This window comes from Dicentrarchus labrax, unplaced genomic scaffold (assembly GCF_905237075.1).
Source record: "Dicentrarchus labrax unplaced genomic scaffold, dlabrax2021, whole genome shotgun sequence".
NCBI lineage: Eukaryota > Metazoa > Chordata > Actinopteri > Moronidae > Dicentrarchus > Dicentrarchus labrax.
The window spans coordinates 37,378,888-37,390,730 of NW_026136719.1; the positions used below are offsets into that span (position 1 = coordinate 37,378,888).

At 38.1% G+C, this 11,843-nt stretch overlaps 1 protein-coding gene across 1 annotated transcript; it reads right to left on the reverse strand.

Moving 5' to 3' along the window:
• Positions 1-4,192: 4,192 nt before the first annotated feature.
• gja1b (gap junction protein alpha 1b) lies at positions 4,193-11,558 on the reverse strand. Its single transcript, XM_051378587.1, has 2 exons — positions 11,437-11,558; positions 4,193-7,415 (listed from the first exon to the last, which is right to left on the reverse strand). Exon 2 carries the CDS (start codon positions 7,397-7,399, stop codon positions 6,233-6,235), a length of 1,167 nt encoding a protein of 388 aa, XP_051234547.1. The 5' UTR covers positions 7,400-7,415; positions 11,437-11,558; the 3' UTR covers positions 4,193-6,232.
• Between the last annotated feature and the right edge of the window lie 285 nt (positions 11,559-11,843).

The following is an 11,843-nucleotide window of genomic DNA, read 5'->3' on the forward strand; positions in this document are numbered from 1 at the left end:
GTAGGTGAACGTGATAAGCAGCTTAGGCTGACAGCCAGGTAAACAGTCCCCATTCATTTTCCAAGATGGTAACACTCACTGATATGTAATGTAGGCACTGTGAGACCTCATGTATGACACATGCAGGATTATACTGTTCAAACTGTGTTTGACCCTGTCTGTCAGCCTGTCCTAAAATTTGCGTCTGCATTTGCTTCAGTAAAATGTAAAAGAATGTGTTTGTGTGTATTTATCAGTTGTATTTGAACAGTAGTATTGTCCAGAATTTAGTGAATGTGATTCACATCACCAGGAAACTTGCACACTTGATTGGATCATTAAAGATTTATGCCCAAACAGTCCCAACTCAAGGTGTCCTTACTAACTTTTTCAACCATATTACATGGCCTTTATGTAATATGGCCAACAGACATAGTTTGCACAGTTGTTATGGAGATGGATATGTTGAAATTAGAGTGCTGTAGTTGTTATGGTTTAATCCATAGCACTGAAATTCACCCTCTGTCAGTAACATTCTGGGAAATATAGTGAAGCAGAAAGGAAGCAGAAGCAAGAAGGCCTGTACTTTCATCTTTAAATAACTCATCTTTTAAAGGAATACTTCACCTAAAATCTATCTCAGATAGATTGCTGCCTTTGCTCAGCTTCTTTTGTGACATCAAAGGCATGTGGCCTTTCTCTGCTGCCAGCTGGTTCTGGTTTGAACATGACGTCAAAATTCAAAGAGCTAGTTGAAGGGCCATTTTCAGAGAACACACGCAAAAACACATACTATCTATGCACTTTTGCCAAGTAAGCTGTAGTTCTACCCCAGCTCTGTGGTGTGTGGTTATAAGTCAGTCAGTGAGGCCTTAGATGTCTAAGAGCAGCAAACCAGCTGTGGTACAACAGCTGCCACCCTCAATGTTCATTTACATACTAAAAATAAGTCTAGCCACTATGACATGCATGCACAGTGTCTAGCCCAGTAAAATAACATGCCCCTGGAAAAATTTAGTCTCAGTCCTTTTACCTTTTTACTTTTTTAACACACATTTTATTGTGTGTACATACAATTTAGGCTTCAATTAAAATTCAATTCAATTCAGTTTTATTTTTATTTGTATAGCACCAATTCATAACAAACGTTATCTTCTGACACTTTTGAAATAGAGCAGGTCTAGACCATACTACTTATAAAATGATTTACAGAGACCCAACAGTACCCACCATGAGCAACCACTTCCAGTATACTATACGGTTATGTTCTGATCATGAAAGTTCAGCCTTGAAATAATGCTGTCAGTGATCATAATCCATAAAGGCAATACCCTTTTCCATTACAATATCGCTGGGAAAACATTTCAGAATATAAATGCAATTTCTAGAAGAGGCCAAGGGTCATCGACCAGGAGCGGACAGTCAGAGAAAGATATATTCTACTATGTAATATTATTTAATGAGTGCTAGATACTTTTATCTGCAGTACAGTAAGATGATTTTATCACTATTAAATTTCACTCATAGTATACTCGTAGTAGTATTTGTTGTTAGCTGCAGCTTCTTGCAAAGGTTCATGGCACATGTCCTTGGCAACAGGTGGAATCAGTTCTTCGCTGTATTGCTAAGGCTAAGAAGCCATTAAGTGTGACGCTCTCAGAGCAGCTGCATTTGTAGCTTGTCTTCACATATCACACACTTGGAGCATGTGATATGGGTGGTAATAATAACCATATTTCAGGTATGACGCATCATAGTTCTAATTGAAGGAAGCTTTCTTTTTTTGCAGTCTCCCCCTCTGCAGTCTCTTATCATCTTCTATAGGTCTTTTATCTCCCTTCCTTCTTCTGAAGATACTGTGTGTGTGTGTGTGTGTGTGTGTGTGTGTGTGTGTGTGTGTGTGTGTGTGTCATTGTGGAGCACAAAGAAACTGTGCCAAGTTTAATGTGATTACTGCACAAATTGCCTACAACATTATATGTTTATTAATTCAGTTTTTTTAATGTATTTATTTAATATTGGCAGAATTATATCATTTCCTCACAGCCTGGTAGCAAATGCTTTGGGCCCAGTGCTGGTCTGTGGCTTTTTGTTTTAAAAGAAATAAAGGAAATATTTGACATCACTAGTGCTGGTTGGTGTACCATCGGTATACTGACATTATAAAGAAAGAAGTCATTAATGAAAGATTGACACTGCTCCTTTCCCTCTCTAAATCTGAGCCACATTCAAGCCGCCGCTCGACTCTCTGCTCACATGTGGTTTGATTTAGCGCTATGGAAAAAATAGGAAACCCTGAGAAGCAAAAAAGAGCTATATCCTTTAAGTGTATCTCTCGGAAGCTTTTATCAAAGCTACAGTGCACTTTGGATCTAAATACTGCCTGAGTCCTTTCAATCTCCTTTATCTGGATCACATGATGCAACCCTCTAAAAATGTTACAATATTTAAGTAAGAAAAACTCTGATCATAAAGTTGTTTATGAATATGTATGTATGAATGCCAATATGGTTATATTTGGCATACAGCACACAGTAAAGGTTCAGCACAGAGGAATAAACATGTCACAATTAATTTTTGGTACCTATTTTCTGTATTTGTGTAGAAAATAATAATTCATTAATTATAAAACCTAACTAACAGTAATGTGTCAGAAAGCTTACATTACTTTCTCTAACTAACTGATGTCAGTGAACCTCATATGTCCAACTTATTGTTTGAATTAGATTTTTCTTTTTAAAAAGCATTGTTCTGGAGTGTTTTCCAACCCTGAGAAGCATCTTATCCTTCAGCAGTGTAACCAGCATAGCTGGTACGCCTAGAAAGTGGTGTTCACAGCCTAAAAACACCATCTTGTGGATACGTCAAATTTGAGGATGGAGGTTGTTTACAGCTGACCTTATTGTCCTGCCATCGGAGTTGTTATACTGTATCCTTTCTTATAAGACATTCCTCGTCAGTATTTTATAAAAAAAGTCAGAACACCTGGAAAGGACCAGAATAATGGTGAGTTATAATTTTTTTTATTATGTATAATTTCATGTGTCAAAAACCCTTAAGATACATTCTGTCCATTTTTAATGCAGTGTAACAAAAGTCAACAAAAGCTATTTTGGCAACTTTTAAACAATAAAATCATTTTCAGACTGAAACCAAAAAGTTACCCTTTAAGTTAGTTAAATGCTGATGATTCTTGGAGAAAATTAGCATACTACCAAAATGAAAAATATTGACAAGAACGGCAACACAACACCTGGAACAAATCATGAAAACACAAAGGGCCAGCATGCCAACATTTATACAAACATAAGCTAATACTTACAGAACATCAATGCCTGTAGACTTTTGTGTTTATCGGAATGAGTGCAGGATTAATCAAATTAAATCAAAGAGGCTATGTTCAAACAGCCAGAGTTTGAGAACTAAACTGGCTGAGAATTTATGAGCACTGACAGGTGAATTGAATAACACCGATTAGCTCATTATCATGGCACGTCAGTGGGTGAGATATATTAGGCAGCATGTAAATATTTTATCCTCATATTGACGTGTTAGAATCAGGAAAAATGGGCAGCTTAAGGATTAGAGTGACTTTGACAAGGGCTAAATTGTGATGGCTAGATGACTGGGTCAGAGCATCTCCAAAACTGCAGCCCTTTGGGGTGTTCCCTGTCTGCAGTGGTCATTACCTATTAAAAGTAGTCCAAGGGAGGGAAATGGGTGAACCAACGACAGGGTAATGGGCAGCCAAGACTCACTGATGCACGTGGGGAGCGAAGGCTGGCCTGTGTGGTCTGATCCAACCGATGAGCTACTGTAGATCAAATTGCTGAAAAAGTTAATGTTGGTTCTGATAGAAAGGTGCCCAGACACACTGTGCATTGCAGTTTGTTGCGTATGGGACTGCATAACATTATTAACATTGTTATGGCTGATCGGTGTACATCAAAGGTGAGTATTTTCAGTTACCAGACAAAAAAAGAATAACCAGAATGATTAGATGACATAAAAGAATGAAAATCTGTGACAAAAATTAGACCAAAATTTAAAAAAAATGTTCCTAAAGCTAATTTACATTTTTGTCAAAATACTAGCTCTAAATCATAATGAGGAGCAAAAATAGGCAGTGGTTTACTAACTGGTGGTTCATTCAAATCTCAGTCATGACGAAAAGAATGGCCTGCAATGACACTAATGAATCAGTAAGACGGAGTATGACAGAAAAATATTTATTGGTTAAAATAGCTTTTCACAGATACAATGAATGAGTTTTTGTTTTGCTATCATGTACTTACACTGTACAACAGTGGATCCCCGTGGATTAGCATTGTCTGAATAACTGCAACAAATGACTATTGCTCCTGTTCTGTCAATAGAAGACATCTCTCACAGAACCAGTCAATGAAACCAGTGGTCAGATGTCTGATATTATGCACTGTAGTGATTTCTGTGTTATAAAATAAATTAGTAACATGTGTATCAGAAAACTCTTACCACTTACTGTGTGCATCATATTACATCTCTATCACCAAGATTTCAGTGCAAATGCCATTGTAGCTGAAAGATCCATGACACATGTAAGTACCAACAAAATGAAGCAGAAATGAAAATGTAAAATATTACAATACAAATAAAAAACAGCCAAATTGAGATTTATCCTACTGTTTGGTGGTTGTGGAGCTACATTGGCATATGTTTTAATATAACTGACTAAATATTAGTCCAGATCTATAAGCAGTCCTCTAAAAACTCACATTTTTACCGTGACACAGTTAGCTTGATTTACAGTACTACATATCTATTTCTCAAGCAGCGGTTACATCGAGTCTAAAAAACAAAACAATACCTACAGAACAAAAAATCATTCATTCAAATATGTAAAATATCATTCTAATGTATTTCTCTACCGCCCACAAAAGATGAAAAAAGAGAACACACTTGTCGAATTAATGACAGCAATAAAGCCTTTCTTTATGGAACCCATATAAAAGCAGATTAGTTTGCTGTCACAACAGTCTGAACCCTCAGCCCTGCCACTCTCACACACACCCCAAAAAGACAAATAAAACCACAAATTATAACATAATACCACATAAATTCAAAGTTTATCAGGAAACAACAGTCCACACTGACTGAAAATGTTAATTAAGAAAAATAATGTTTTACCGTCAATAAATATACAGTTTGCGGGGAGTTCATGTAAAATGTTTTCTGTGAGTAAGAGATACTGAATAGTAGTCAATTTTTCCTCTTAGTGGTAGGCGTCCTACAGATGACAAGCCATAAATATTCACTACAACTGATATTGGGCATTTTCAATATCATTTGTGCCAAGTGGTAGTTGCTTCGTCTATACGACGGCCCTGGACAATAACTCCTGTCTTTTTTGTGACCGAGACGAAAATGTGATTTTTATTTTGGAAGTGGGATAGTCTGAGTGAAAACAGTAAAATATGCATTAGTGATGTTGATTCACACATAAAGTCATTGTTCATTCGTTCAAACAACAAATATAATTTATGTGTTCCTGACAAGAGCTTGTTGCCTTCATACTTGTAATGACTGTCCTCTCCCAGGCCCTGCCCCTGGTACTGACAAACATCTTGGGTGAGACAATCAATGATGATACCCAATTCCTCAAACCATTTTCTTTTAGCAGTGTGTATGCAAATCTGCGCTTATAAAGTGGTAAAGACAAATGTTTTATCTGGTCAGATTTTTAAAAGATACAACTAAGAAGGCATGCTATTGTAAAGGTATCACCATAGCTTCAGATCTGACAGTAGTAAATAAAATGCTGTCACAAATAGCAAGAGTAGAAGAAACTAAGCTGAAACTGAACTGAAAATAAGAAGAAAACAGACTTTTCCTCTGATATAAGCTTGGCTAATTAAAATCATTAGTTATTAGTTAAACCATAACCATCAATTAGTCACTTTCTCTCCTGTTATTGAACTGGTTTAAAGGAGCAATGCTTGCACCTTTCTGTGGCTGTTCTGTTTTCCTAAAGCTGGGTTAGCTCCACTAAAAAGTTATAATAAACATAATTGAAAAAATATTTGCAACTTGTACCTCTGACAGTGTTATATAACAAGTTTTAATGTCTCTTTGACTGACTAAGAGTCTCTATGCTGAAGACAGTGATTGAGGTTAGCCCCACTTCTTATATGAATCGAGTGTTTCTGGACTCTATGGAAACACTTGCAGCCACACATCCCATTAGCTAGGCAGCAGTGGGTGAAGGAACCAGGGCTTACACGTCCAGGTCATCGGGCCTGGCTCGGCTGCTCATTCGGCTGCTGGCCCGGCTACAGGGCCTGGCATCCATCAGTGCCAGTGGCTGCAGCTCATGTCCTGCTGATGAGGAGAGTTTCTTATGCTCGTGGGTATCATCTGGGAAGTCAAAGGCTTGTGCGTGGGAGTTTGAAATAGTGCTTCCTCCACCATTTTGGCCGAGGCGGTTCTGCTCTGTGGAGTAGTTGGCCCAGTTCTGCTCATTGGCCTGCTTATTATAATTACGGCATGAGCCAGTTCCCCGCTCCCCTGTGGCTAGTTTATAGCCTGGGGGTGACATGGGAGAGAGTGGGGCAGTTGGAGAGGAGCATCCATTATAGTAGGCATACTTGGCAGTGGATAGTTCTTTAGGGGTGGGGCTCAAGGTGCCTCCACTGGGATACAGTGTGGGCGGCTGTTTGCCCTTCACACGATCTTTGATCCTCTTAAAAAGCACATAGAAAAGCTCAATCACATTGAGCAACAGGGACACCAGTGAGACCACCAGCATGAAGATGATAAAGACGGTCTTCTCTGTGGGACGGGACAGGAAACAGTCCACTCTATGTGGGCATGGGGACCTCTCACAGGTGTAGATGGCAGACAGGCTAAAGCCATATATGTACCACTGGATAACCAGGAACCCCACCTCAAACAGAGACTTGAAGAAAATGCTAACTACATAGGTTCTGAGAAGGGCCCCCTTCATCTTTACTTTGCCATGCTCCTCTATGCCATACTTAAGCTTTTTCATCTCAATTTTCTTCAGTGGGATGTCAACATCACCTCCATCATTTTGCACAGCTTTGAGCTCCTCCTCTTTCTTGTTGAATTTCTGTTCCTTCCTGTGCAGATAGAAGACATGAGCCAGGTAGAGGAGTGTGGGCGTCGACACAAAGATGATCTGGAGGACCCAGAAGCGAACGTGGGAGATGGGGAAGGATTTGTCGTAGCAGACATTCTCACAACCGGGCTGCTGGGTGTTGCATTTGAAGGCAGACTGCTCGTCTCCCCAGGCTGATTCCACCGCAGTACCCAGAACAAGAATCCGGAATATGAAGAGGACCGACAGCCAGACCTTCCCCCCAGCAGTAGAGTAAGCCTGGACCTTGTCCAACAGACGACCCAGAGCACTCCAGTCACCCATTATCAGGGAGTGTTAGCTGATGAAAAAAGGACAATGATGAACCGACAATAACATACAGATAGCATCAACTATTAAAAATATTTTTAAAAGATACACATGTGGAGCCCGCCCAATACAAATGTTGACCTATCACAGACATATCGGTATCGGTATTAATATGCAACGATATGAATACTGTTTTTTTCCGGTATATAATGCATAAAAAAAGTCTTGTGGTCAGATATTGGTATAACAGCCAAATCTATCCAGCAGAGATTTACAATACTTTGGCAAGCAACACAGAGTAAGAGAGAAGAACTCACTCTCAGCAATGTCAACTAGAATTGGTTAAATTATTTAACATGTTAAAGAATAGTTAAATGTGCACAGCACACATAGAGAAGGAAAGTTCACTATATCAGTAATTGTGAATTTCGGTATCAGCCTCAAAAATCTGCAACGGTCAGGTACTACACAAGTGCTCCAGACAGTACTTTTGATTTTAAGGGAAGATTAACGTCCTCTGCATTCTTAACGTTTGGCATTTTGACAGCATCATGTGATCAAACAGTATCATTATTGGAGGAGACAAAACAAGATCTTTCATGACGTAAAACACAAGCTAATCCAATTACTGAAAGCAGGACAGAAAACACATTTTGGGCAGTTTATGTAACAGTGGCCTTTAAATCCAGGAAAGGATGTGAAAATATGAAAGTAATCTGATTCATTAGGTAAACAAATTCTTTAACAAACTACAATAAGTATTCCTCGAAAATAGAAAGTGCCTTAGATCAAACTGATAGAGCAAGATTGAGAAACCAATTAAACTCTTCACATCTGCAAGATGATCAAATCATAGACCCAATTCTTCGTTAACCCCTCCAATAAAGAATGATGGGGTGGGAATATTAATAATCAAATGTTTTATCCATTATTGTGAATATCTAAAGCCATTCTGCTAAACTAAACATCTTAAATAACTTGCGTGCTTTCTTGGGGTAAATCAGACTTCTCTCAGTCTCAAACAGTTTTTTTCAATGGTCCTGCAAAAAAACCCATGTTCAGCAGGGGTGGAAAGTAACTAGGTACTGGCTACATTTGTACTTTTCACTCCTTAAATTTAAAAAATAAAAAACCCTATAAAAAATAGGGTTGTTACTTTAATTTGATGCATTTAAGTAGAATTGTCAATTTAAAAAAAAAGGTTTTGCATCACTGCAAGCCTTCCAACATCAAGACCTGTGCATATCACGAATGACATAGAAAACGACATAAAGGCGCAACAACAAGACTCTACTCTATTTGAAGTTAGAAACGTTCTTCAGAGAACCCAAGAGAGTACTTTTTACATTTATACTTTGAGTACATTTTGGAGCCTGTACTTTTTCATTTTTACTTGAGTAAAGAAGTTCAATCAATATATCTACTTCTATCTGAGTCTTCTTTTTTTTAATACAAGAATCTTTACTTCTACTTGAGTAAAGAATATGTGTATTTCTGCTACATCTGTATTTCACATGATGGGATTCTATTTAGAGTACTTTTCTGCTGCATTTTGAAACCTCATTCTTGGAGCTTCAAACTATGTCAGTTGACACCTACTAACCATTGCACAGATTTTAGGCCAGTTTTAAAAAATGTATGTCAAAGTTTATACACATTACTTGCATTAGACTCTCTGCTTCTACTGTGCTGTTGTGTGATCTGCTTCAGCTAAGTTTTAAAGCCTCAGTCCTGCAATTCCTCAATAGTTGTTCTTGTTAGAGCCCGACCAATGTATCGGTCAGCAGATATTATCAGCGGATATTGGCCTATCATAGACATCATAGACTCAATATCATAATGTCTATGTTATCTGATATATATTGACATACAATTCTTTTTGTTCCAGTATGTACAGCAAAAAGGTTTGTAGCTTTTACAGTACTGATGTTTAGCTATTTATTTTATTTTTATTTATTTTCTCAGTGTGCATTTCTAGAATTGGTTCACAATGTAGCCTATATGTTAAATGATGGGTCGTTAGCAGACCGAGTTGGGCACAAATGCAAGAAGGCTACTGTTGTAGAGAATCTACCGAATGCTGTTGTCTTAGCCAAGATGTTCAGATTGAGGCTACTGGAACAAAGCCACCATGCTGCTTGATTGTACAATCAATCTGATAAGTGTGTGCAGCAGAATAGACACTGTAGATAAATCTTCTCATTGAGGCCTGTGGTGAGCTTCTCTTCTCAGTGCTTACAGAGAAAGGTTCTGTAGATACACAGAAGATTTTATTTGGGGAAATCAGCCCATTGCTACATTTACTTAGTAATAACTGCTAGCCATTGTGACAATTTAGTCCAAAACTTCAGTAGACTGGCTTTCCAAGGTGTCATGCTGAAAAACTGAGTTTAATTTTACATATTTACTGTTAATTTTACATATACTATTATTAGTGGTTAATGATGTCTGGGCTCATGCCCTGAAAATCAGTGCCCAGCCGTGGTCAAAATGAACCATGACTGTCTGCTGTAGAAACAGTGTAGTTGAGAGTCTTGAAGCTCCAGAACAATAAAAAAAATACTGCTGAGCTATTCAGGCCAGGTATACATTTTTGTGACTTGACAAAACACACTGTACAACAAATTCTAAATCACAGCAGCAACAAGGAGTTTTAATTATGTGTTGATTCTGTTAGTCCCAAAAGGAGTAATGTTTCTACCACCTCATTTCATTGTTTTCAAGGGGAATCCAATGTGTTAGCAGGCATTAAGAATAACTATATAGAAGTAGCCAATGTTCTTGCTGATGGTCTTGTTTGTTTATGTAGGTCATATAGAGGCATCAGTATTAAACTGAGAAGTTAAGTTAAGACAAATGTCAAAGAAGAGGTAATTTCTAGGTCTTTAAGTGGGTCCTCAGCAGTATGATTTTTAGTATAATTTAATGACATACCACAGATTTGAATACAGGTTCCAATTTCATCTTCATAGCTCAACTATTCCATATGAAATGTATAATCTAATCAGGAGTCTGGTAGAGGTTTGTAACTCCAAAGTTCCTTTTCCCACTCTGAAGTGAAAATAACTAAGAAGAGCTGTGAGAAGGTTGGAGCTTATGCCTTGGCATTGACATTTTACTAAATAGAGCAAGGAGAACCTTGGCCGTGTCTTCATAAAGTTCATGTGGATAAGTAGGAACCTCCAGTCAAATCCACATGGTGCCAAACATGTGCTCTCACTTATCTTATAATAAATCACATACATTGTATCCTCGGACCTGGACAATATACATATTGCATTGTCATTCTTTGGAAATCAATCTTCATCCTTCAGTAGAGTCAAAAATAAAGAATAAAAAAGGCAATAATAAGCAGTTGAGGAAAATAAGAATCTTTTTTGTTGTTATAAGATGCCCCGCCACTTTCTACATGAGTGAGTTTGTCTGGTTAAAATGACCAAGACAGAGCAGAACAATAGACTCCAACACAATGACTGTCTTAGCAGACCTCTCCAACTCAATAGTTTTTAATGAGAAATTCAGTTGACAAACCAGCCAGATTATTGAACCTTACAGTTTTAAAATTTCCTTGATTCGTGATACTTCTGAACAGTTTTTAAAGCAAAGTAGTCACCCTGTTCTGAGAGAAGCAGGAGTCTCTAAATAGCCTATAAAACTGAACTTTCCTCAAGTTGAACGATTAGTGGCCCAGCCTGAAGCGCAACAGCAACAGGGCGCTTTGAATGGAAAAATAATAATTCGGTCAGGACACCTCATTTGAAAAATGAAGCAAAATGTATCCAATAAATAAATAAATAAAACATTATTTCAGGTTTATCACATTTTATTCCCTGTAGATTTGAGCCTTAATTTGTGACCGCTGAAGGACCTTTTATCTGAGTGGGAAAAAAATAAACCAGACAGAGCGGGTTTTCTCAAACTTTATAAGTTGCTCTGCATGTTGTTTGCAGCGCATCGGACTTTTCCGACTGCTCTAACGGGAGTACTGAGGGGGGAAACGTTTATTCACACGCGTCCTTTTACAAATCATAGAGAAGAGAGCTTCAACTTACCTGGGAAGTTACAAAGAGACAGGAGCGGGCCCAGAGGGACTTTCTGCGCCACTTGTAGAAATCACTGTCTGGTAAAGTTGAAATCCAAGTTTGGGACCAGGAGGGAAACTGAGAGGAACTTGTCAAACCTTCCTTATAAGAGTCCCGTCAGAGGAGTTAACAGTCACCTGATCTCTACGTCAAGACCGAAGCCCACTGTCTGCTGGGAGGACAGAGAAAATACTCTTAAAGAAAGAGCCATGGTGTGGAGCAAATAGTCCAAATGAACTTAAAAAGAGGATAATCTTAAACATGCAGCGTTAATACATAAAATACAGGACAGTCCACAGTAGCGTACTATTACGATATACTGTGATCAGTGGAGGAATGTTAAGTTTACTCAAGCCTTGCCATCAAGTTGAAGTACT

Coding starts and splice junctions, on each gene's coding strand:
- gja1b (XM_051378587.1), bottom strand. CDS start 7,399: ATGGGTGACTGGAGTGCTCTGGGTCGTCTGTTGGACAAGGTCCAGGCT.